The sequence below is a fragment of the Lacerta agilis genome, chromosome 16, assembly GCF_009819535.1.
Source record: "Lacerta agilis isolate rLacAgi1 chromosome 16, rLacAgi1.pri, whole genome shotgun sequence".
Classification (NCBI taxonomy): domain Eukaryota; kingdom Metazoa; phylum Chordata; class Lepidosauria; order Squamata; family Lacertidae; genus Lacerta; species Lacerta agilis.
The window spans coordinates 969,175-991,289 of record NC_046327.1 but is presented as its reverse complement, the minus strand read 5'-3'; the positions used below and the strand labels follow the sequence as shown (position 1 = coordinate 991,289).

At 44.7% G+C, this 22,115-nt stretch overlaps 1 protein-coding gene across 1 annotated transcript; it reads left to right on the top strand.

Annotated features, from left to right (window-relative positions):
• Positions 1-1,635: 1,635 nt before the first annotated feature.
• DMRT2 (doublesex and mab-3 related transcription factor 2) lies at positions 1,636-19,271 on the top strand. The gene is made up of 4 exons (XM_033173675.1): positions 1,636-1,918; positions 10,980-11,505; positions 13,024-13,126; positions 17,706-19,271. Exons 2-4 carry the CDS (start codon positions 11,023-11,025, stop codon positions 18,752-18,754), a joined length of 1,635 nt encoding a protein of 544 aa, XP_033029566.1. The 5' UTR covers positions 1,636-1,918; positions 10,980-11,022; the 3' UTR covers positions 18,755-19,271.
• The last annotated feature ends 2,844 nt before the right edge of the window (positions 19,272-22,115 follow it).

Genomic DNA, 22,115 nt, shown 5'->3' with positions numbered 1-22,115 from the left:
GGGGGAAGTATATGTAAAACTCTACAGGCATATAAATATTCACACACAGGGACAACTTGTGCTATTAAAATGCTAACCCGAGAGCATTTGTTCCCTAAACTAGAAAGTTTAGTCAAGCGAGGAAGATTAGGCAGTTTTCCTGGCGTTTGTTTGTATGTATATATGACCCTGCAAAAGATATAGATATATAAATAGTATAAACGTAAGTTATGTGTTTTGTGTATAAAGCTGTCTCTGAACATAGGTCATGATTTTGCTGATAGAAAACATTTTTCTATTTTGTTATAAAACCGTTGTATATATAATTTGTACCGACAACTAGTGGCGATGTTGATTTAATCTAAATACTCCATTTGACGCAAACTCTTTCTTTGTTTTCATAATTTCAGAATAAACAAGGCCTTTTTCTTTCAGGTGTTTCTTCCACTTGTGGGAAATAAATTAGTTTCGAAAAGAAAAATTAACGCACCAGGAAGAGTTACAGCCTTCATTTTCTATAGGAGAATAAAAACCAAAACCAAACTAAGAATAAAATGAAAGCAGAATAAACATTTCATTTTTATTTTCACCGTAGAAAATCTTGGGTTGGATCCAGACTAATAGCGCCATCATATGCACACTTACCTGGGAGTAAATCCAGCTTAAAAGATTTACTTCTGAGTAAGCTTACATGGGATCGTAGGAACCAACTCCTAGGGACCGAGGTCTCTTCAGCCCCCCTAAGATATTTGAGGGGGCGAGCCCCCCCCCCCCCGACGATGGGCATTGTCATTCAAATAGCGCGCGCGACTTGTCTTGTGATCGATTGTGCGGGGAGGGCTTGCCCCACCCCAATATTTCATTCAAATTGTCACCCCTGCACAGAATTTCACTGTCCCTTAATCGCTCTTAGTTCCCACTGAGACCAATGGAAGTTGGATCGGGACGAACTTGTTCGCCGGATTTAACTGGAAGCAATCCCGATCAATTCAAACCCACTGTTGTCGTTGGGGTTTTGTTTTCTTCGAAGCGAAAATTAAATAGGAACGTCGGGAATATAATATTATTTGTTCAGGCGCCTGGATTTTTAAATATATATATATATATAAATTAATCGTTAGCACCTGAGAAGGAAAATCCCCATTAGCTGCAGAGATTGTAAACTGGTTTCGGATTCCTGAGATTTCTTTTTATTCCTGCGACCTCGGAGCTGCAGTAAGGGATTCTCCCTGCGGCTTTTACAGTTCAACTTCTGGAAGATATTCGTGCGTGTCCTGTCCTCCCTCCTTTTTGGCCTCTAAAAAGAACGCTCACCTCCCCAATCCTGCATCTCAAGCCTCCATGCGTGTGTGTGATATGAGATATGATATGATATGTTATGATATTCCAGACCTTGGTCGCAAACAGAGTCTTTCACGCACAACTCCTTGGCTGCTGCTGGTAAATAAAAGGTGACCCTGCAAAGAGGAGAAAAGAAAACCGCTGCAGGCGAGCCTGGAAAAAAACAGGAGGGGCGGGCAGCTGAGGAGGAGGAGCCATTTGAATTCCCGGACAGCCAATCAGGGAGCACACGGCCTGACAACCCACCAATGGGGTGTCCGGGCGTCCTGGGCCCTGGGACGGATAATACCGGGCAGCGGGAGAGGCGCGCGCACAGCCAGCGCAGAGGTCTGGGGAGCAGCTGCGCGCATCGCGGTTCGTGGCCAGGAGAGCCTGGCGGACCCGTCCCCGGGCCTCATCCTCCCTCTTCCTCCGCGGGGAGATCGGGCGCCCCTTCTCAGCCGGTTCCTGAGATCGCAGCTGCAGAGACTTGTCCGGCGCGCAGGCTGCCCGGAGGGATGAAGCTGGCGGCGTTTTGACGAGGCTTTCCTCTCCGCGCGCGCCCAAGACAGCTCAGCACCGGCGGAACTGGGTGCCGTGGCCGGGACGCGTCGCTTGGGTGAGTGGGCGCTTGGCAATGGGGAGCTGCGCGGCTGGGTGCGCCCTTGCTCGCTGGCGCGCAGGGAGCCAGACAGCCAGAGTTTCCCCAGGCGAGTGGCTACTCGCTACCATAACTGGTTCTTAATATTTTGATGGTAACAACGCTCAGCAGCGGCCTCTTCTCCTCTCTAGCTCACTCTGCCTTTTCCTGGAGCACCTGTGGAAATTTGCTCTTCTGGAATCGCTTGTCGTGGCGCGGTGTATTGGGGAGGTGGCAAAAAGGAATAAAGAGAGCGCGCGCGTCCTCCTTAACCGGGAATAAGTTTTCCTTGCTAGACGCAGCGACAGCCCACCCCCTAATTAGATTTTTAGAAATAAGGCCCTGTGAGTTGATTCGGATTTAACAAAAACCCAAGCCTGTTTTCTTTTGGTTTTGGGATCTGTACGCATGCAAGGCTGCAGCCCAAAACACACAAGGAAGTGTCACTTTTGTATACATGAGTTTCGAGCGTGTCAAAGGCCACAGGAGGTGAGGATATTTTGTAGCATCCTGAGATGGCCATTTTCCACCTGCGCAGAGCTGAGTGGAAGAAGCCACTGTCCTTTCATGCTGGAAAATAGAAAGGTGTAGATTCGTTCAGCGATTGCTGGTGTTTGGGGGGATCTATCCTGCCTAAATCTGGAAAAAAATGTCTCCCAAAACCTGCAAGGTTCTCCGTGTTTGGACAGCAAACACATGACAGTAAGTAAGTAAGTAAAATTTATTACGGCCATTGGCCCATATCAAGAACAAATCAGACAAGCGAACAAAACATAGAATTTAAAACAACTTGACGTAAGACAATTAAAAAAAAAAAAAAAAACACGAGGCAGCAAGACTGCAATTTAAACAATATCAAATCTAGCAACCCATCAAGAACAACATTTTACTTCAATTTAGTTAATACATATACAGCATAGGGATTCAGTTAAAACTTAATTTAAGAGTTGATTAATAACTTAATTTCTTCTTAATGATACTTAGTATTAGTTAAAGTATCGAAACTATGCAGTGACCCATTTCTCTTTTTCTGGGATAGGACATTTATCAAAAATCTAGCGACTGTAAGAGATCTACTCGGTTCCTCATCATTCAATAAATGAATTAATTTAGCCTCCTGGGTTCTATCAGCCTGTCCTATCAGAAGTGGGGACAGAAATCTAGACCGGGCTGCCGAATAAGCTGGGCAGGAAAAAAGTATATGCTGTAATGTTTCTACGGAACCACTATTACAGTTGCATAGCAATGAGATCTGGCCATTTGAGAGTCTGTTGTCCATGACATTAGAAGGAAAGGCATTAAATCTGGCCTTGATAAAGGCATACCTATGCGCCGCCACAGAAATAGAAGATAAGTAAGATGGTAATTTCGTTATTGGTGCTAACCCCAGGCTTGTTGGTGAACAGGTGCCACCTCCTGTCAGAATGTTAAGCTGGAGATCAACCTCCTTTAGCCTTATATTAACAGCTCTCTTGGCAGGGCCTAAACCCATTCCCAGTAGTTCAGATGGTGATAATCCAAGGGACACCAGTTTAGAGTGTAGAATTTTTGCCCAGGGGCTGGGAAAATTATCTCTCCAGAGACACTGCAGTAGATAATGGTTAGGGAGTCTATACCATAATGACAACCAATAACTAAACATGCGTTTCCATAGGGTGCTTTCAAGTGATGTTATATTCAATTCCAGACGTATCGCCGAGTTGCTTACACATCGGGGTAGTTTTAATAACCGTCTCAGGAACTGGTTTTGGATTATCTCCAAAGGGTTAAGATTTACAAAAGGCCCCCATAATGGGATCGCATAAGCCAATGTGGCGATCACCTTAGCGTTAAAGACTTTTAGTGCGGATGGGATGTGAAAGGCTCCATCTGAAAAGAAGAAGCGCAAAAGCGCAAATGAAAAAGCTTTCGCTCTGTTTACTGTATAGGTGAGGTGTGCCTTCCAGACCATGTTATATTGCAAATATACTCCCAAATACTGGAATTTAAAAACTTGCTCAATAGGTGTTCCATTTATTTTCCAGTTATAAGATCTCCGGCTTTTGGAGAAAATTAAAACTTTAGATTTGGCGTGATTTATCGTAAGAAGATTGGATTTGCAATATGAATCAAAAATATTTAATGCTCTCCTTAGGCCAACTCTAGAAAAGGATAGGACCACCGCATCGTCCGCATAAAGTAAAAGGGGACAACGATATTGGGCTAGACGTGGGGCATGAATAGTTTCCTGTGATTCTATCAATGGCGTCCTCATGTCACTGATAAAAAGATTAAAAAGAGATGGGGCAAGTATACATCCTTGGCGCACTCCTTTATTGATAGGAACTGAATTTGAAAGGTCGCCAGCAGGGGTAAGTCTCACCCTGGCAGCCGATCCGCTATGTAATTGGATTATCAGCCATAAAAGCCTTCTGTCTATTCCCCATCGGGCTAATTTTTCCCACAATAGTTCTCTGGGGATGCTATCAAAAGCGGCCTTTAAATCAATAAAGGCCGCACAAAGTTGTCCTCTTTTTGGGGAAGAGTATTTTTGAGCTAAGTGATGTAAAATTAGCACGTGGTCAGTGGTGGATTGATTGGGTCTAAATCCCGCCTGTTCAAAGCCAATCAATTTATTATCTTCCACCCATTTTGTAAGCTTTTTTAGCAAGTAACGTGCGTAAATTTTCCCAATTATGGACAGTAAACTGATGTTCCTGTAATTCTCTGGGTTTTCTGGTGCACCCTTTTTAAAGATCGGAATAATAATTGCCTCCTTCCATATTTTTGGAATCTTACCACTGTTGTTCACGGCATCAAACGTGATAGCTAGAACTTTTGCCCACCATTCTGCATGAACTTTTATAGGCTCCACTGGAATCAAGTCGGGGCCAGGAGCTCTACCGGTTTTAAATTCGGAGATGATATCTAAAATTTCAGCTGGGTCAATGGCTGGCCAGAGGGGGAGGTGGTCATAAAAATCGTCCTTTAAATTAATGTTGGTATTTGGTAAAGTAAAGTAACTCCTCAGATAATCTTCCCATACTGGAGCAGAGATAACTGTTAATGGGTATCGTCTAGATTTACTATTAACTAAAGCCCAGAATTGGCGGGAATTCCGAGACTTAGAGACAGCCACTAGTTCCTGCCATCGGTTCGATTGCCACTCCTGTTTAGCCCTTTTTTGCGTTTGTTTATACGCTATTTTTGCCTGGTAATATTCCTTAGGAAGCACTTCCGCTCCAGTGGCCTTGTATTCGTTATAAATGGCACCAAGAAGTTGCCTGGCTTGTTTACATTGGATAGAGAACCACGGGGCACCTATCTTGTAATGAACCCGATTAATCCGATGAGCGGGGACAGTAAAAAAGGACGTAAGGTCATTCAATAAGTTGGAAAATAGATTAATAATTTGATGATGTTGATGCAGGTTTGAACCAAACTCAGGATAAGATTGTATTACCGTCTGATGAAAAAATTCTGAATATTTTTGTGCCTGCGTTGCAGACCATTTAGATCCTTTGACTCTTATCGCCGCATTTATTCCTATGTAAGTAGGGTGCCTTTTTCCTACCAGTGCCCAATCAATCGACATTTTTGCAACTAAGGGAAGATGGTCGCTTAGTTGAACATTTTCAACTTTAAAATAAGAAAACTTTGGGAAAGCCTCTTTAGATACAATAAAATAATCAAGGACGCTGCTCATTGATGAACTTAAATGAGTAAATTCTCCTGGGATATCGGGAGGACAGTTCCCGTTTAGAACTGTTAAATTCAATCGTAAAATTAAGTGATAAAGGAGAGTGCCTGCCACATTCACCCTAGAATCTTTAGATTCCCTAAAAACATGGGTGGGGAGATCAAAAATTAGGTGGTCAGGTGTGATCCACCATTTAGAGTTACTAAGTGAGTCCCAGTTTGCTGCAATACGCGCATTAAAATCTCCTCCCATTACGGAGAGGGCGTTAGGGTATTTAGTATAACAGAAGGTAAGGTGGTCATCCAAAATTCCCCATCTAGAGTATAAATCTGCTGTTTGGCCGCCTGGCGGAAAATATACGTTTGTAACTATTAACTCTACCTTATTACTTAAAATCAGACCTGAGATCGCGTAAGGGGGGGAGGATTTTATAAGAGTAAGTTTAGCGTGCAGTTTAAGTGAAATTGCTATGGCCAAGCCACCTCTGGCACGACCCCCTTTGAGTGATGGGCATGCAGGAAGTAAAAGAAGTTCATACCCATTCATTTCCATTAGTTCATCTTCCCATGTTTCTTGTAACAATATAATCTGGAATAGATTTAAAAACTTTAAGAATTCTGGGTCTGATTTTTTTCCCCTCCACCCAGCAATGTTCCAGCACAGAAATGAAAGTGTAGATTGATCTGTCTGGAAGTATGATGGTCAAGAAGGGAGGGGGAGGGGGTCAGGATTCATGGGATTTCCAGTTCTAACAAACTCAGTAATTTTCCTTTGACGCTTCCTTGGGCAGGTAATTTTATTTATAAGGCCCAAGGGGTCTTCTGTTGAGCCCATCTTCAGGCCTACTGATGTCTCAGAATCATCCCTCATTTGATGATTTGCCCTGAGGTCTGTTGGCTGTACTGGTTGCCTAGAAGGAGCTCTCTGCATAGGCACTGGTGTATTATTCAGCACTTTTCCTGATGCGGACGAAGATTCTTTCAGTGGTTGGGCTGGTTCAGCTGGTTCTGTTGCCGATTCGATGATGTCTATGGATGTATGGAGCCTGCTCACATTTGAAGAGAGTGGATGAATATGATTGCAAGGAGACACATCCATACGGGGCACTTTATATGGAGAGCCCAATTCGAGATCATTAAGCTCTCTCATTTTGTCCCAAGCAGATGTTGTGGCCCTATTGGCCTCAGAGGGATGTTTGGAGCTTGGGTCTGGTGGAGAGATTATCGCCTCCTGGTTATGAGAAAGTGGGTTCACCTCAGCAACCACCTGATGGCAGGGTGGAGTAGACACCTTCCCAACCCACAGATCCAGCTCATGATGGTATGGAGCACAGTCAGGGATGTTTTGTTTGGGTAGTTCCAGCTGTTCCTTCGTCAGTTTTGCCAGACAGAAACGAAGGGTATCAATTTTGTAGAGTATTTCGTTTTGAGCTTCTTGTGTAAGAGCACTATAAGAATGAAGTAAATTATTATCAAAGCTGTCAAGGATGATTCCCTGATTCACCGCATACATAGGTTCAGAAGAATCCAGCTTTTGAGGGACCTTAGCGGCCAAGTCAGTGGGATGGTTAACGGTTTCATCAGCCGAGATTATGTCAATTAGAGCGTGTTGGTCAACCTTGTGTCGGAGAGAGTTTGGCAAAATTGCAGTTTGAAGAAAAAGTGGAGTTGGAGGTGCTTCATTTTTAAAATATCTTGATATTCTTACACCACTTGTGATCAGATGTTCTCTGCATTTATACACCAATTTTGCCAGTCCCCCGTCGCAAAATGTGACCACCGCTCTAGCAAGGAGTCCATTGAAATATAGATATTCCACTTGGGCCAAATCAGTAGGGTTATTGAGGATACCAGGTATGTAGATCTTTAGAAAGTTCAGTAGGTGAGCTTTACGCTCTTCTTGTGACAGAAGACCTGGGGGCTTAGGATAGTTTGATAGAACAAGCTTGTTTTGGTACAACACCAATTTCCAGTTGTTATCTGTCAAAGTCCTCCTCTCAGGGGGCTTGGTTTTTTCTACAGATAGAACATGGGACCATGGGTCTTGGATCATAAGGTCTTGCTTAGAGTTAAGTGTTGGTCCAAGTGCTAAAGGTTCCAGGCATTTCAATGCAGCATCAGTGCGGGAATTTGTAGGAGGTTCTTGTTTGGATAGCTTGCTAGAAAGGTGTTTCTCAGTCTCCCCTCTGGACCTGGGGGTTGTGGTACTCTTGAGGAGATTAAAAAGTTTTTTAAAATCCATTTTTTTGTAGCGCCCTGCCTTAAAATTTTTAACATTTTTGCTCTTTTTAACATTAGGAGGTCTCCTTTTCAAGGCAGTAGTCCTGCAGGAACTCTTGGACTTCCTCAATGATTTGTTTTTGCAGGTGGTAGGGACAAAATTGTTGTTACTCAGTCCAACAATCACTCTGCCTGGTTCCTCACAGGAGGTTTTACAGATATCTGTCACTATAGTAAGGATTTTTGTGCAGGTAGTTAGATAGGATTTAATATGCTCAATGTCCTCAGTTAGGAGCATAAGCCATTTAATTACAGGTAAATCCTCATCATTTGTCTCTGTAGATTGGAACCATAAATCTTTTGGTGTTTTAGAGTTTCCCGAAGACAGTTCTGAAATTTGTTTTAACATTAATTCCTCCAATTTTTGGACTCGGGATAGTTCAGGAGGAGGTTGAGGATTAAGTCTCTGTTCCGGGAGCAATTCAGAGTCTGCACCAGGTGTACTAGAGGTTACTTTCAACTTTATCGACCCAGGGTTTTGACATTCCTCAACATTGTCCTCTCTCTGCACTGCCACTGCCAGCCCTTCATTGTGGCTGAAGGGAAACTCCATACGAGAGGGGGGAGTTTCGGTTTTCTGCTGGTTCTCAAACAACTCCACCTTATCCCTCTTCTTGTGGAGCCGAGAGGATTTTAATTGCACTTCCCTTGAGGCAACTCTTTTGGAGAGAGGTCTTTGGTTACTCCTAGGGAAGCCTGAGGTTTTACAGCCACTCCGGGTTGTCACCATTATTTGATTGTTTACAATCAGGTTGGTAAGAATCTCACTTCAGTTCGTTAGCTGAGATAATAAAACAGTAAAGCAGGGAGTACATGCAGGGAAGATAAAGATGAAAAGCGGTCGCAGCTTTGGAAGTTTTCTTAATTGCCGTTCGGCCCCGACGCTCTCCCAAGTGGAGGACAAGAAAAACTCAAAACTAAAACTTAAAACAACCCCCTTAAAAACCTATGACTGAAATTTAAAACTCAATCTACACTTACTTAAACAAATAAAAATAAAAGTAAAACAAAGATAAAACCTAAGCAGCAGATAAAAACAGTATAAATCATAAAAACAGACCAGTAAAATACGGAGGTCAGAAGGGAGGATGTTGATAGTCCGCCAAAACACATGACAAATTCCTGGCCAACGCAGTTCTGTACCGTGAAAATATACTCTGACAATGACAGGTTTATGCTCGTGCACGCTGGGCAAAGTAAACGTTTCAGTGATTTGTAAATCGGCGCGTTCCTTTCCAGCTAGCATTCCTTCACGCCGTACCATACCCTGCGACAGTGTGTGAGTTTATCTTCGGTGGCGCACTTGCACTTCCATTGTCTCTCGAGACAGACGGATGCCAACAATTAGTTACTGAATGGAATGGGACTAGAGGGGAAAGGTACCGGTACCCACCAATCTACAAATCACCGATTTGCATTCATTTATTTTAATTGCATTTATATCCAGCTAACGTGGCAACGTGGCGCACTAGGAAATCCAGTAAATCAACGGGATTTTCAGAATTAACAAATTGTGCTTAGCGTGGCAGCTGGTGTCCCCAGCAGTCTCCAAGCTCAAATCAGGACACCAGTGTGTGCCTTTGGAGGAGCTGCACGTGGGACGGCTGCTACTTTCCCAAAGTTTCATCCTTGAAAAGGCAGCGGAAGATGGTTTTTATTCCGAGTAGACTGGCCTTTAACAATACATGAAATTAAATTCTTTTCAGTGTTTTAAAAAGAGTGGCAGGATGATCATCTTTACTTCAACAGGAGTGATATATAATATATACAGTGTAACACGCACACACATTAAAAGCTTCCAACGTCCTATTTTGCAGGGTCTTTCGACAAAGCAGTGTTAACAAAAACGGTGCGTGCCAAGTAAAATCACACAATCGAGCCCTGCTTTTAATCCTAGGAGGCGCGTGCAGTGGAGAAAAAAGGCTGTTGGCATGTAGTTTAATACCCAGGCAGCCTTCACATGCTCAGAGACCACGCGCCCACACACACTGGCCCAAACTGCTTTGGGACAAGTGCCTACGAAGGACCCGCGCCGCCAGGCTGCCGGCCTGTTTCCCAAGGACGTGGAAGGGGCCGGCAGGGCCGCCCACCTCTCCGGCCTGCCGAGAAGCTAGCCTGGCTAGACACAGACGTGTCCCTCCTCGCAGGGCTCTTGCGCCTTGAGCAGAGACCGGGCAGGAAGAATCCCCGGAGAAGTACAGTAAACCGATCCCTGGAGAAGTGAACTCATCGCCTGTGTTCACGGGCCTTTTGTTGGGGTGGGGGACGACGACAGCTTGTTACCCTTTTTGCTCTGTGTGCGCGCGCGCGTGCGCTAAGCTTATGTAAGGCCTTTGGACAGAAGTGCCCTCTGCCACAGGTGAGAGGCATCCCGTCAGTTTCTCTTTTGAGGCGCTGCGTCATCCAGGTGGGCTTGTGGCGAGAGGAAGAGCCCGCTCGGGCCCCTGGGGACAGAGCAAGGGGGGCAGCCACCAAGGAGACTTCTGGTGGGCTTCGAGTTGGGCCCCCAAGCGCGCCGTTTTCCCCTCTTGCCCCAAAGGCTCGCAAGGAGCAGGCGCCACCCCGTCTCTTTCTTTCCCGACACCTGAGATCACCGAGGTGGGGCGGTCCCCCCCTCTTCCGCTGGGGCAGGAAGAGCGAGTCCCCTTTACGTGCTACCCCTGCCATGGGACCCCCCCCCAAGCACGCACGTCGGGCCAGAAATCCCGCTCGGCCTCCGAGTCGGAATTTTGCGTGGTGGGAAAATAACTCTTCCAGTGAGGAAATGTGTTGAGCGCTGGGCGATGGCGAGACCGAGTGGAGCGGGAGCTGCATCGCGCATTTGGGCGCGTGAAAGAAAGAGAGCGCAGGTTAGGAGGCCAGAAAAACCCTCTCGGTCGGGTCCTTTTCCGAACTACACACTTACTCGAAAGCAAACCCCTCCGAATTTCGGCGAGACTTGACAGTCAGTCAGTGTCTCTTGGGCTAGCGGGCTAGGGGGCGACGGAGGGCCGCGCGCGGCGCAAATGCGACTCTCCTTCTTGCGCGCCTAACCCAAAGATCGCTCGCTCGATCTATCGATCTGTCTTTCTCTGCCTTGCAGTGAGCGAGCTGGAGGAGCAGGCGGGAGCCGCGCGGCGCGAGCCATGGCTGAGGGGACGCCAGTTCCCCGCAGCGGAGACGTCTGGGAGATCGACGTGGAGAGCCTGGAAGACGCGGACGGGTTGGAGCTGCCGCCGCCGCCGCCTGGCCCTCGACTGGAGGCTGTCGAAGACGACGACGCTGACGAAGAAGAGGAGGAGGAAGAGGAGGATGGCGACGAAGAGGACGACGACGACGACCGCGAGGAAGACGAAGGAGCGGGCGGGCGCGTTCTTCTGCCTCCACCTCCGCCGCCTCGCGCGCAGCCGCCCATCGAGGCGGCGGTTTCCGGGGAGCCGCCTGCGCGCAAGCTGAGCCGGACGCCCAAGTGCGCGCGCTGCCGCAACCACGGCGTGGTGTCTTGCCTCAAGGGCCACAAGCGCTTCTGCCGCTGGCGGGACTGTCAGTGCGCCAACTGCTTGCTGGTGGTGGAGAGGCAGCGCGTGATGGCCGCGCAAGTGGCGCTGCGCCGGCAGCAGGCCACCGAGGTGAGCGCCCGGACGGGGACCCGGCGGAGAGCTCTTCCTCCAGCCCTCCGTCCCGCTGCTTTTTTCCTGTTTTGCTCCGCGAATACCCTGCCATCTCCCCCCGTTTCTTTCTCTCTCCTATAAAGGCAAGCAACCAGGTGGAAGGAAGGGGATGCCTCGCTTTCAGGGTGATGCAAACTGCTGGGCGCCCTAAGCGCTCTTGCGAGCTGCGATCTAAACGGCCTTTGCTCAGAATTAATTCCATTTCCTGCCGTGGATCTTCGCCCTTCTCGAAAGCAAGGAAATTTCGCTTCCAAGCCAACCGGTCTATAGGGCGGGCAGGCGGGGGTTGTGGTTTTGGCATTTGATCGACGGCAGTGAACCGGTGGTGGCTCACTGTGGCCTTGAGGTGGCAGGACCGGGGTCTACTTAATGCGGCTCTGGGTCCCACATCGACCTGGTCTGTCGGGCCTGGCTGATTCGACTTCACTCCGGGGACTAGGACTTGAGCGACGAGCCCTCCTTGCTGTCCTGCATCTCTGCCTTCCCTGCTGGGATTTCCCAGCCTTCAGAGATGATTAAAGGCGCGATAGGCACATTTCCTTTGCCAAGCGAATCCAGACGGTAGAATCTGGGTTTGTTGCCAAACGAATCCAGACTGTAAAATCCATTTTACAGTCGACATTTTCCCGATTAACATTGTTTTTAGCTTGTTCCACAGGAACTTGAGCACTTTTCTTAAAACACTCTCCTGCTATAGGCAGAGTATCTCAATCAAATGTAGAGTCCCTTTTATTTTCGATCTAGCGGCCTTAATCTCTGTCAGATCTTTGTCATTCAGTGTTTTACAAAATGAAGTCTGCCATGAGATTTTTTTTTTGGAAGTCATGAATCATGCACAATTAGCCCCCCCCCCCGTTTAAATTTTCAAGAATGCAGTAGGCCTATTCATTTTTCCTTGCCCCTCTGATCTGTTCTCCAAAATCCTGAATTTGAACACTTTCAACATTTCCCTGCCAAATTCAGTTGCTGTCCTTAATGTTATTTCAGTTGCAGAGCTAAACACACTTAATTTTTTTCCTATCAGCAGCTGATGTTTAAGGTTGCAATCCCATGCATATTTATTTAGCAGTAGCTGCACTTGGACACTTCTGAGTATGCAGGGAAAGGAGAATATGCTGTATGCATGACCCTGCTAGATAATTTGTCCTCTCGCTTGTCTTCAGAAGCTGAGTGCTACGCTATGCTTAGAGCCATAGCTCGACACCTGGGCCCTAAACACTTTGACTTGAAAGTCCCTTCTTTCTGAATAATGCGGTTAGAGCCTGCATAAGTGTTGATGAATACTCATGCAAATCAGGGCCAATTATTCTCATGACTATTATTATTAAATGAAGCCTACTTTATGAATTTGGAAAAGTTCTTTTCTTATTCTTTCATATCACAATTTTAAAAAGAGTACGACATGGATTCATGGGGGGTGAGAAATAATCTGGGGAGCTGGTGATTTTAAAACTTCATTTCCCCTCTTTCTACTAGGATAAGAAGGGCCTTACAGGGAAACAGGGCAACTTTGAGCGCAAGGCAGTCTATCAGAGGCAAGTCCGGACACCCAGTTTGCTGGCAAAAAGCATCTTGGAAGGTAAGACACTCCAGCACTTTGAATTTTTCTGTTTTTAAATATCTTGGTTATTGTTACTGAAATATTCATCCTTTGCATTTCCCTGTATTAACTTGAATATAGAAGATTTCAGGAAGCTAGACAAAGCAACCCAATTGTAACAGCTAACAACGCAGAGTCCGATGTGCTGAAGTCCATTGATTTTAGTGTGCTCAAGCAGAAGAGATTCTGTGTGGGGTCATGTAAATAAACCAAAACACCCAATAGATGCTGCTTGTATGGCAATTTGTTGATGACTGCACCAGGAGCACAGAAGGAATTGGAATCAGCCGAGGACAATATTCATAAATGCATTATATTCTGCTGGAAAGAATCATGTAGAGGTCATGTAGTGGTTGGTTGAGGATCTAAGGAAATGGTAACACTAATGGAAATGCAGAAAATATTGAGGAAAAACAATGGGGAAAATTTAAAAGCAAACAAAAACTTGGCACAAGCAACTTCCAATTAACACCAATGATGACTCAGTAAACCAATCTCCAACCCTCACCAAGCCATCTCTGTCAAATATGTCATGCATTTTAATTGTCTGCCACTTTCTGCTTGGGTTTTAATCTGTTGATTGTCTGAATAGAGAAAATATTTTGAGAATTTGAATGTAAGAGATCCTTTGCTTTTGAAAAAACAACAACAAAAAACAAACAAACCAATAATTTATTATCTGGGGAAACTGTATCTTCAACAAATGTTCCAAATTTTCAAATATAAACAAAAGCTAGTATAATATCAAGATTAATACACTATGACAATATTTGAAGTTTTGTTTTTCCTCTAATAGAAAAATGGTTAGTTATATTTAATGATTTCAAGACAAGCTCAGCTATTGGGAAACTAGCTGTATATATATATATATATATATATACAGAGAGAGAGAGAGAGAGAGAGAGAGAGATGCACATTTTACTAATCTGTGGATTTAGACTGAACTTCTTTTCTTGTATGGCAGACATTGGTGATGCAAACCAATTCCTGTCCTAGTCAATGACAAAACTGCTTTTGATTTTGCTGCATCTCCATTGCAAACTTACAACTTACAGTAACATTCCTGTGCACATTTATTTGGGAGCAAGTTCTGCTGGACTTCATAGGACTTACCTGTGGATATATAAACAAAGGACTGGGCTATGTATGTATGTAGTTGCCTTAAGTCAGGGATGGAGAACCGTTAGCTCTCCATAAGTTGTGGGACTGCAGCTGCCACCATCCCTGACCACTGAGCATGCTGGCTGGGGATGAGGGGAGCCTGGCAGCATCTGCAGGGCCACAGCTTCCATGTCCCGGCCGAAATACTTGGGAATAAAGGCCACCGAACTCACTGGAATTCATTTTGGAGTGAATAGGCATAGAACTGGGCTGCTCATCTCCTGTTCAAAACAGTGGATATTTTGTGAGCAGTCAATAATTTTAGGATACACAGTGAAATATATATGGGTTGCACTAAGAGCACTCCCAGATAGTGGCTTAATACCTTAAACAGCTCATTCAGATATTGCAAACAACAGGGGTTAATAATAATGTTAATAATAATAATAATAATAATAATAATAATAATAATAATAATACTGGGTTTCCCCCCGGAATGGGTGAAACTGGATTTAAATGGAGAAAAACAACAGGCTGTCACTCTGATGCCAATGGTGTTGTGTGGACAATGAAGAAAATGCCCATGCGTGAGGAGCATTCATTCCACAACAAACTGCCATATGGAAGCACAATAAATACGACCACTTCCTGGTCCCAGACCAGTTTAATATGAAATGTTAAGATGCTGCCAAATCTTTAAAAGCCGGCAGCAAATGAGTCTAGCTTTCATAGTTTTTAAATGCAGCTCTGAGTTTATGTGCCATCAGAAAAAAAAGAACAGCGCAAATTCTTAACTGAAGGGGCTGTTTTTTTGTAGGCCAATGCCAATTACTGAAAATGGCTTGAATACCTCAAGGGTTGAAGTTAAACCCTTCGAAGACAGAGGTCCTCTGGCTGAGTCAGGGTGGCATGGGGTTGGGGGGGGCAACTCCCATCTCTTGCGGGGGCTCAATTAGTGCCAGTGCCCTCTGTCAAGAGCTTGGGGGTAACCTTTGACGCCTCCCTCTCTGTGGAGGCGCAGGTTGCAGCTACTGCAAAGGCGGCATTTTCCCATCTCCGCCGTACCAAACAGTTGGTCCCTTACCTTTCCCGCTCTGATTTGGTCACTGTGATCCATGCAACAGTCACCTCCAGGCCTGATTACTGTAACTCGCTCTATGTGGGGCTGCCCTTGAAGTTGTCCCAGAAACTCCACCGGGTGCAGAATGCTGTAGCGAGGCTCCTTATGGGGTCCTTGCTGCAGGACTCATTCCTCCAGTGCTTTTCCAGCTGCACTGGCTCCCGGTGGAGTACAGGGTCAGGTTTAAGGTGCTGGTTTTGACCTTTAAAGTCCTTTGCAGCCTAGGACCCTTGTACCTATGGGACCGCCTCTCCTGGTATGCCCAGCCAGGTCCATAAATAGCAATATCCTAGAGGTCCCGGGCCCTAAGGAAGTCAGATTAGCCTCAACCAGGGCCAGGGCCTTTTCAACACTGGCTCCGACCTGGTGGAACTCTCTGTCTCATGAGACCAGGGCCCTGCAGGATCTGATTTCTTTCCGCAGGGCCTGTAAGACAGAGTTGTTCCGCCTGGCCTTCGGCTTGGAATCAACTTGATTCCCTCCCCCTCTTTCCTTTTTTCCTTCTGTGATGGAACCCCTGTTTGGGGACTTCCCTGTCTTTTTTCTGGCCCACATAGGAGCAGCCTGGATAGTTGGCCTTGGTGAAGATTTGACACTTTCTTCCCCAAACAGTTTTTTATTTGAGTTTCTGCTGAAATGAGGCTGCATTTTAAGTTGTATTTTAATCTTGTTTTTAAGTTGTATTTTAATCAATTGTTTTTATACCTGGTGTTAGCCGCCCTGAGTCCGGTCTCGGCCGGGGAGGGCGGGGTATAAATAAAATTTATTATTATTATTAATTAATTATTATTACCATAACTTTTATTGTATTGGAATCCCATTTTTTTTGAATAACGTTAATTACCAAGCCACTTGGAGAAGGGAGATCATGAAGACAGTTGGTGAACTTCAGTAGTGTCTGTGGGTGAGCGGAATTGACTTCTGCTCATGGAATGGGGCTTTACCTTCCTCCCCTCCCCTCTGTAGCCCCGAATTCCCCCCCCCCAAACTGCTACAGAGGTTGGAGGACTTTGTGGAGCTGATTTTGGGGATTCCAGAGGAGCAGCAGAGGAAGTCCTGCTGTATGAGTGGAGGAATATTAATCTAATGTTGGATGATTGGGGAAGTAAAGGTTATTAGACTTAGTTTGCGCTTCCAGATCAGAATACAATCCTAGGTCTGTATAGATCTGTATAGATTCTTTTTTATCTGCCTCCAATGTTTTTTCCTTTTGGCTCAGCTTTCACTCACTCTCTAACATACTGTCTCCCCAAGAGAAAAATCTTTCTTGCATCCCTTTCCCTTATTTGTCTTAACTTTCTTTCTCTTCTCTCCTAGTACTCCTTGGACTTTTTTTCTACCATCTCTGTGCAGATAGTGATTCACCTTTAGAAAATAGAAATGCACCAGCTATTAGGTATAGATATCTTTGGTGATGATATTTTAAGTCCCTCAACAAAGAAACAGAAGCAATAAACTAACACGGGAATGTAAAGAGCCTCTCTTAATGTGTGTGTGTGTGTGTGTGGTTAGCAGCCTGGCTCTGGGCATGGCGAAAATTGGTGTGGGTGATGACAAAACCATGTGCTGCTTGCACTTTCAATTTCTGCACCTCCTGTATAATGTCAGAAGAACAACATGCATCTCTTCCTCCGTCGTGAGATGCATGAACTTGTGGCTTGAAGACGGCTCATGCATGTTGCACATTCAAAGAACACAATAAAAAATTCCTTCCAGTAGCACCTTAGAGACCAACTAAGTTTGTTGTGTGCATGCACACGAAAGCTCATACCAATAACAAACTTAGTTGGTCTCTAAGATGCTACTGGAAGGATTTTTTAAAATTTTGTTTCGACTATGGCAGACCAACATGGCTACATACCTGTAATTCAAAGAACATGTCACCCCCTCAAAGAATTCTGGGCACTGTAGATTGTTAAGAGTTGCTTGGAATTGTAACTCTGAATTATTTGATGGAATGAATGTCCTTTGATTATGCTTTAAAGGTATATCCTGCATCTGCAGCTTATTGTGGAGGAAGGTTAACAAGTTTTGCTTGGGATGCTATTCAGGAAGCATGTCAAGAAGTGCGAGTCACTGAAACCGACTCGTAATTATGAAGCCACCTATTGATAAGGATAGCAGTAAATTGTCATGAATGTTTCAAAGTGCCGTACACACCACAACAAAACTTTAGCGAGAACTGAGGGCACCAATGGCTGAGCAACAAATAATTGTCTCCTTCATGTTTTTTTTGTAACTCTTTTAACATCCTACTCGAGCCTTTGATAAAAAGAACACTTTTTTTTTTGATAAACAGCCGAGTCCATCTTTGTTTCTGTTTTCCTCTCTCTCCAGGTTACCGTCCTCTTCCAGCAGATCCCTACCTTGGAGGGAATTCATCCTTGCCACCTCCGGTGAGTGACAGGATGAGAAAAAGGAGGGCTTTTGCTGATAAAGAACTGGAGAACATCATGCTTGAGAGGGAGTTCAAAGAAAGAGAAATGATGGAAGCTACCCAGGCGGCGGCCTTTTTCCTGCCTAACCGCATGGTGCATGGGGCCGAATACAACACTTACAAAACTGCCTTTAGCCCTAACCACGTTGAAGGTCCCAGTAAAGAGTTTTGTGGCTTCCTGCCCACTTGCCTGGACCTAACGATGCAATATTCGGGTTCAGGGAACATGGAACTGATTTCGTCCAACGTCAGTGTCGCCACTACGTACCGGCAGTATCCTTTGCCCTCCAGGTTCCTGGTGTGGCCGAAATGTGGCCCCCTGAACGACGCTCTCCTCTACCAGCAGTGCCTGCTCAATGCTACCGCCGTCCAGTCCCTCAAACCTGGGGTGATTTGGGATCCCAAGGCTTCGCAAGGTCAGGACTGTCCGAGCTCGGAGCATGATTTGATGTCGTCCAAGAGTGAGCCCTCATTCCTGCTTCCTCATGCTAGAGAAATCCAGCCGCCTCAAAATGAACTCCCAAATATCCCTCAAGTGACTTGTGACAGGTCGGCCTTCTCGCCCCCTAAGAGGACTTTCTCTCAGATCTCTGACAAGGACGCTCTGGCCCCCCAGGAACACTCGCTCTGTAAGGTCAGCAAAGAAAGCCCCAAGGAGCACCCGCCGCCCCCCGGCAAGTACAGCCCTTTCCATTCGCTCTTCCAGCAGACGCTCCACAGCAAGTCGGGGCCGGAGTTAAAAGCAACATTGGACGGGGCCTCCAAGAAATACAGAGAGTCTACCATCAAAGAAAACCAAAAATACAAACTCGCCATTGACAAATATGCAAAAGGCTTTTTGGGGACTAAACAAGCCATGACCAAATTGTCAACCAACGAACCGCTGTCGTTTTCGGTCGAATCGATTCTTAAACGGCCATCTTCGATGGTCACCAATGTGTCTCAATAGAGAGAGAGAGAGAGAGACTACTGTGATAGCCAACCGACTGAAGCTAGTGTATTTGCACTTAAGGTTACAATCCTAATCATATGTACATGGAAGTCCCTTTTCAAATGAGTTGAACTTATCCCTGTATAAACATGTTTGGGATTTGGTTGCAAGATACTTGATACTCAAGTACAGGAACAAATTTGCAAGATGTTCCACTGATTTTTGTCAGCCTTTATTTCCAAGTAAAGGAGCTCAGGATTATAACTTTTGTTCTATGGATCTCAGCTGACTTCAGTACGGTTAATATATTCTAAGTGCAGGTGCCCTTTCTTAAACAATTTTTGGGTTGGCTGCTCCCACAGTTTTTAATGTGAAGATTACTGCCATGCCCGTTTGCAATGTTGAGCCGTTGCTGTATCTCACCAAAATTTTGTATAAAAAAGAATTTTAGATGTAAAAGTTGATTTTAAAGTGTACATAAATATGCATGTTTTTCATATGGAAATAAATATATTTAATTGTTTTGCAGCGAAAACTGTGCGTGTTGTGTGTTTCCTAGTTCCCTTTTCTCTCCCCAAAATCACAAGTATTTATGGCCACTGTCTCCCTGTGGGGAACAGCAAAGGCTTGGGCCACAACCCAAAGGCATGAAAACAGGAGTTGGGCTTTTTCAAAAATGGGGATCAGCTATTTCTGCTTCATTCCAGAATCCTAGGTGTGACCTGATATTTGCATCCCTCTAAAAGAGAATCAGGATTTGTTTACACCAGAGTTTACTGTGTGGTTTCTAGTTTTTTTTTATCCCCATTTAATCTGCTTAGTCCACATGATCTTTCCCTCAACACTAATTCCAGTGCTTCCCCCCTGTAAATACGTGTTTACGCAATAGAGGGGTAATTAATAATAATAATAATAATAATAATAATAATAATAATAATAATATTTATTAATACCCCTCCCATATGGCTGGCTTTTCCCAGTCACTTCCCCAGGGGTAATACAATAAATTGGGGAAAAACTTGCCATCGTTTGACCCTATGTATGTCAAGACAGTTCACACTCCATCCCTCCAACTCTGCCCATGCAAGATCAGTAGTTAGACAATGTGCTTATTTTTGCACACCCAGTGAAGAAACATTTCCTGTTTCTGTAGACCAAAGCCTGGGAATTATATAAGCCTTCCTGCCTCCTGGACATGGGCTGCTTCAGCACTGGGTTCGAATGATGGGCATCCTTTTGGTCGCTCACCAGAGTGCAGTTTAGATTCCCCCCCCCCCGAATATCTGCCTCTGTGATTTATGCAGCTCTGTAGGAGACTCTATTCAAGAGAGAACTTTGCTCCATTCCTAGAAACTTCCCTGGTTCAGAATCTGCATTCTGTACTTTCAAATGAGAACATCATGAGATTGCACTCAAATTGCTTTGTTACACTGTGTGTGCTTGACAGATATTCTAGTGCGCAAAATAACTTTATCTGTGGAAGGATATTTTTCAGCACACTTTGGATTCTTTTGGCACATAATTTAATACTAAATCATGTGAGTGGTATGATAATTACTTACATTTGAACAGTTTATCTCTCCAAAGAACAGCCGCCGTTAAAACAATGTGTGTAGAACAGAGGATTTGAAATTAAAGTGGGACATCCCACATATTCTACAATCCTATATGCAATTACCTGGGAGTAAAAGCTGCACACACACCAAACATTGAAAACATATGACTTTCCCCCAAAGAATTATGGGATCTGTAGTTAAGGGTGCTAGGGATTATAGCTGTGTGAGGGGTGAACTGCAGTTCCCAGGATTCTTTGTGGAACCCCCCCCCCCAAAAAAAATTTTTTTAGCAGGACTTCTGAGTAGATATGCATAGGATGGCACTCTGGGAAGTGGGTACTACTGATGTGAAGATTACATGGACTCATATTTCAGTAAGACTAAATTATGCAGAGTACAGTAGGAAAAGAATCTCTATATTTTGTAGTTTATGTATATTGTATATTTGTAGGTTTATAATTTGCATGCACAACGACATATGTCTTAAGATGTGTGCTTGTAAAAAAAGTTAAACTCAAACCATTGGGCATGCTAATCTTCCACAGTGGACACTCTTGATTGTCTCCAAAAATATTTTTGTACAAAAGCAAATGCAAATTCTGGGACAATTCCCTGAACCTCTTTTCAGATTATCGCCTCCCCTGCAAGAAAACGATTGAAAGCTGAATTATACTTCTAGCTCCTAACCAGCATTATGACCCTAGAGAAAGAAATGGACCAAGGTATTCATATTTAAACATGAAGGGTCCCAAATGAGTCAGGACTTGGCTCCTTGACTAGCTATTGTCTTGTTGATTTATTGCTCTGGGTTTTGTGCATATACTCTCTTGAAAGATACATACCATCTATGCAAAACATATGTTCCAAACCTTGTCCAGGGTGCAGTCATTCAAATAATCATTTTCTGTTGTACCTGCACAAGATGTTTTCTGCGAAATTGACATATCAATTTTCCAAATGAAGGGTTTGCATAAGCATATCACCCTGGTTGTCTGGCAACATGATGTAGATGGGCTAGCGCTGATTTTACTTCTTGGACGTGGAAAAAACTCTCTCCTGAAACCTTCGTTTTCCAGTTTGAATCACAGCAGAATGGAGAGGTGTGACAAACATTTTCTAGGGGTCCTGTTGATGCGTCTCACTCAGAATTGCGGAGCAAACCCCTGCAGTTGCTGTCTCGTCCTGGATTAAAGAAAAGAAGATCTAGGAAAAACAGAGCAGTTTGGTTTGGAAAAGGGGGTGGGAACCAAGCAAGTGATTGTTCCACAATTAACTGAGTTGGTAGAAACACAGTAGCATTCTGATGGAAGACTTGTTCAGGTGGAAACCACTTTGATGACCGGCTTAGGGCTGAAGAAGTGTGCATGCACACGAAAGCTCATACCAAGAACAAACTTAGTTGGTCTCTAAGGTGCTACTAGAAAGAATTTTTTTATTTTTTATTTTGTTTTTTCAAATGGGGTGTTCATTGTTTCTTGGTGTGTTCTCAATGACAAGGCAAGCAAGCCCATGTCGAGTTGAAGTGCGTTGTTAGCAAGGTGCCTTGAGGAATATCTGGAGCCCTCAAAACCTCTGAGTTGCTTTGTGGATGTGAAACATCCTGTCAGAATGTGCAGAATTCCTGAAGAAGTTCTGGGCCTCAAAGCCACTTTTGACCGCCATGAAATGACATGCCTCCTGCCATTCTCTCCTCTTTTCTTTTAACACATTTATGCAAAAGTTACAATACAGCTTTGTCCAGTGCCATCATATTACAGAATGATCACTCCAATCCCCCATCCCTCGTCACTGTCAGGTTGGCTCACCAAATCCTCTCAATAGGA

Coding starts and splice junctions, on each gene's coding strand:
- DMRT2 (XM_033173675.1), top strand. CDS start 11,023: ATGGCTGAGGGGACGCCAGTTCCCCGCAGCGGAGACGTCTGGGAGATC. Junction 11,506..13,023: donor GCCGGCAGCAGGCCACCGAG/GTGAGCGCCCGG, acceptor TCTTTCTACTAG/GATAAGAAGGGCCTTACAGG. Junction 13,127..17,705: donor GGCAAAAAGCATCTTGGAAG/GTAAGACACTCC, acceptor CTCTCTCTCCAG/GTTACCGTCCTCTTCCAGCA.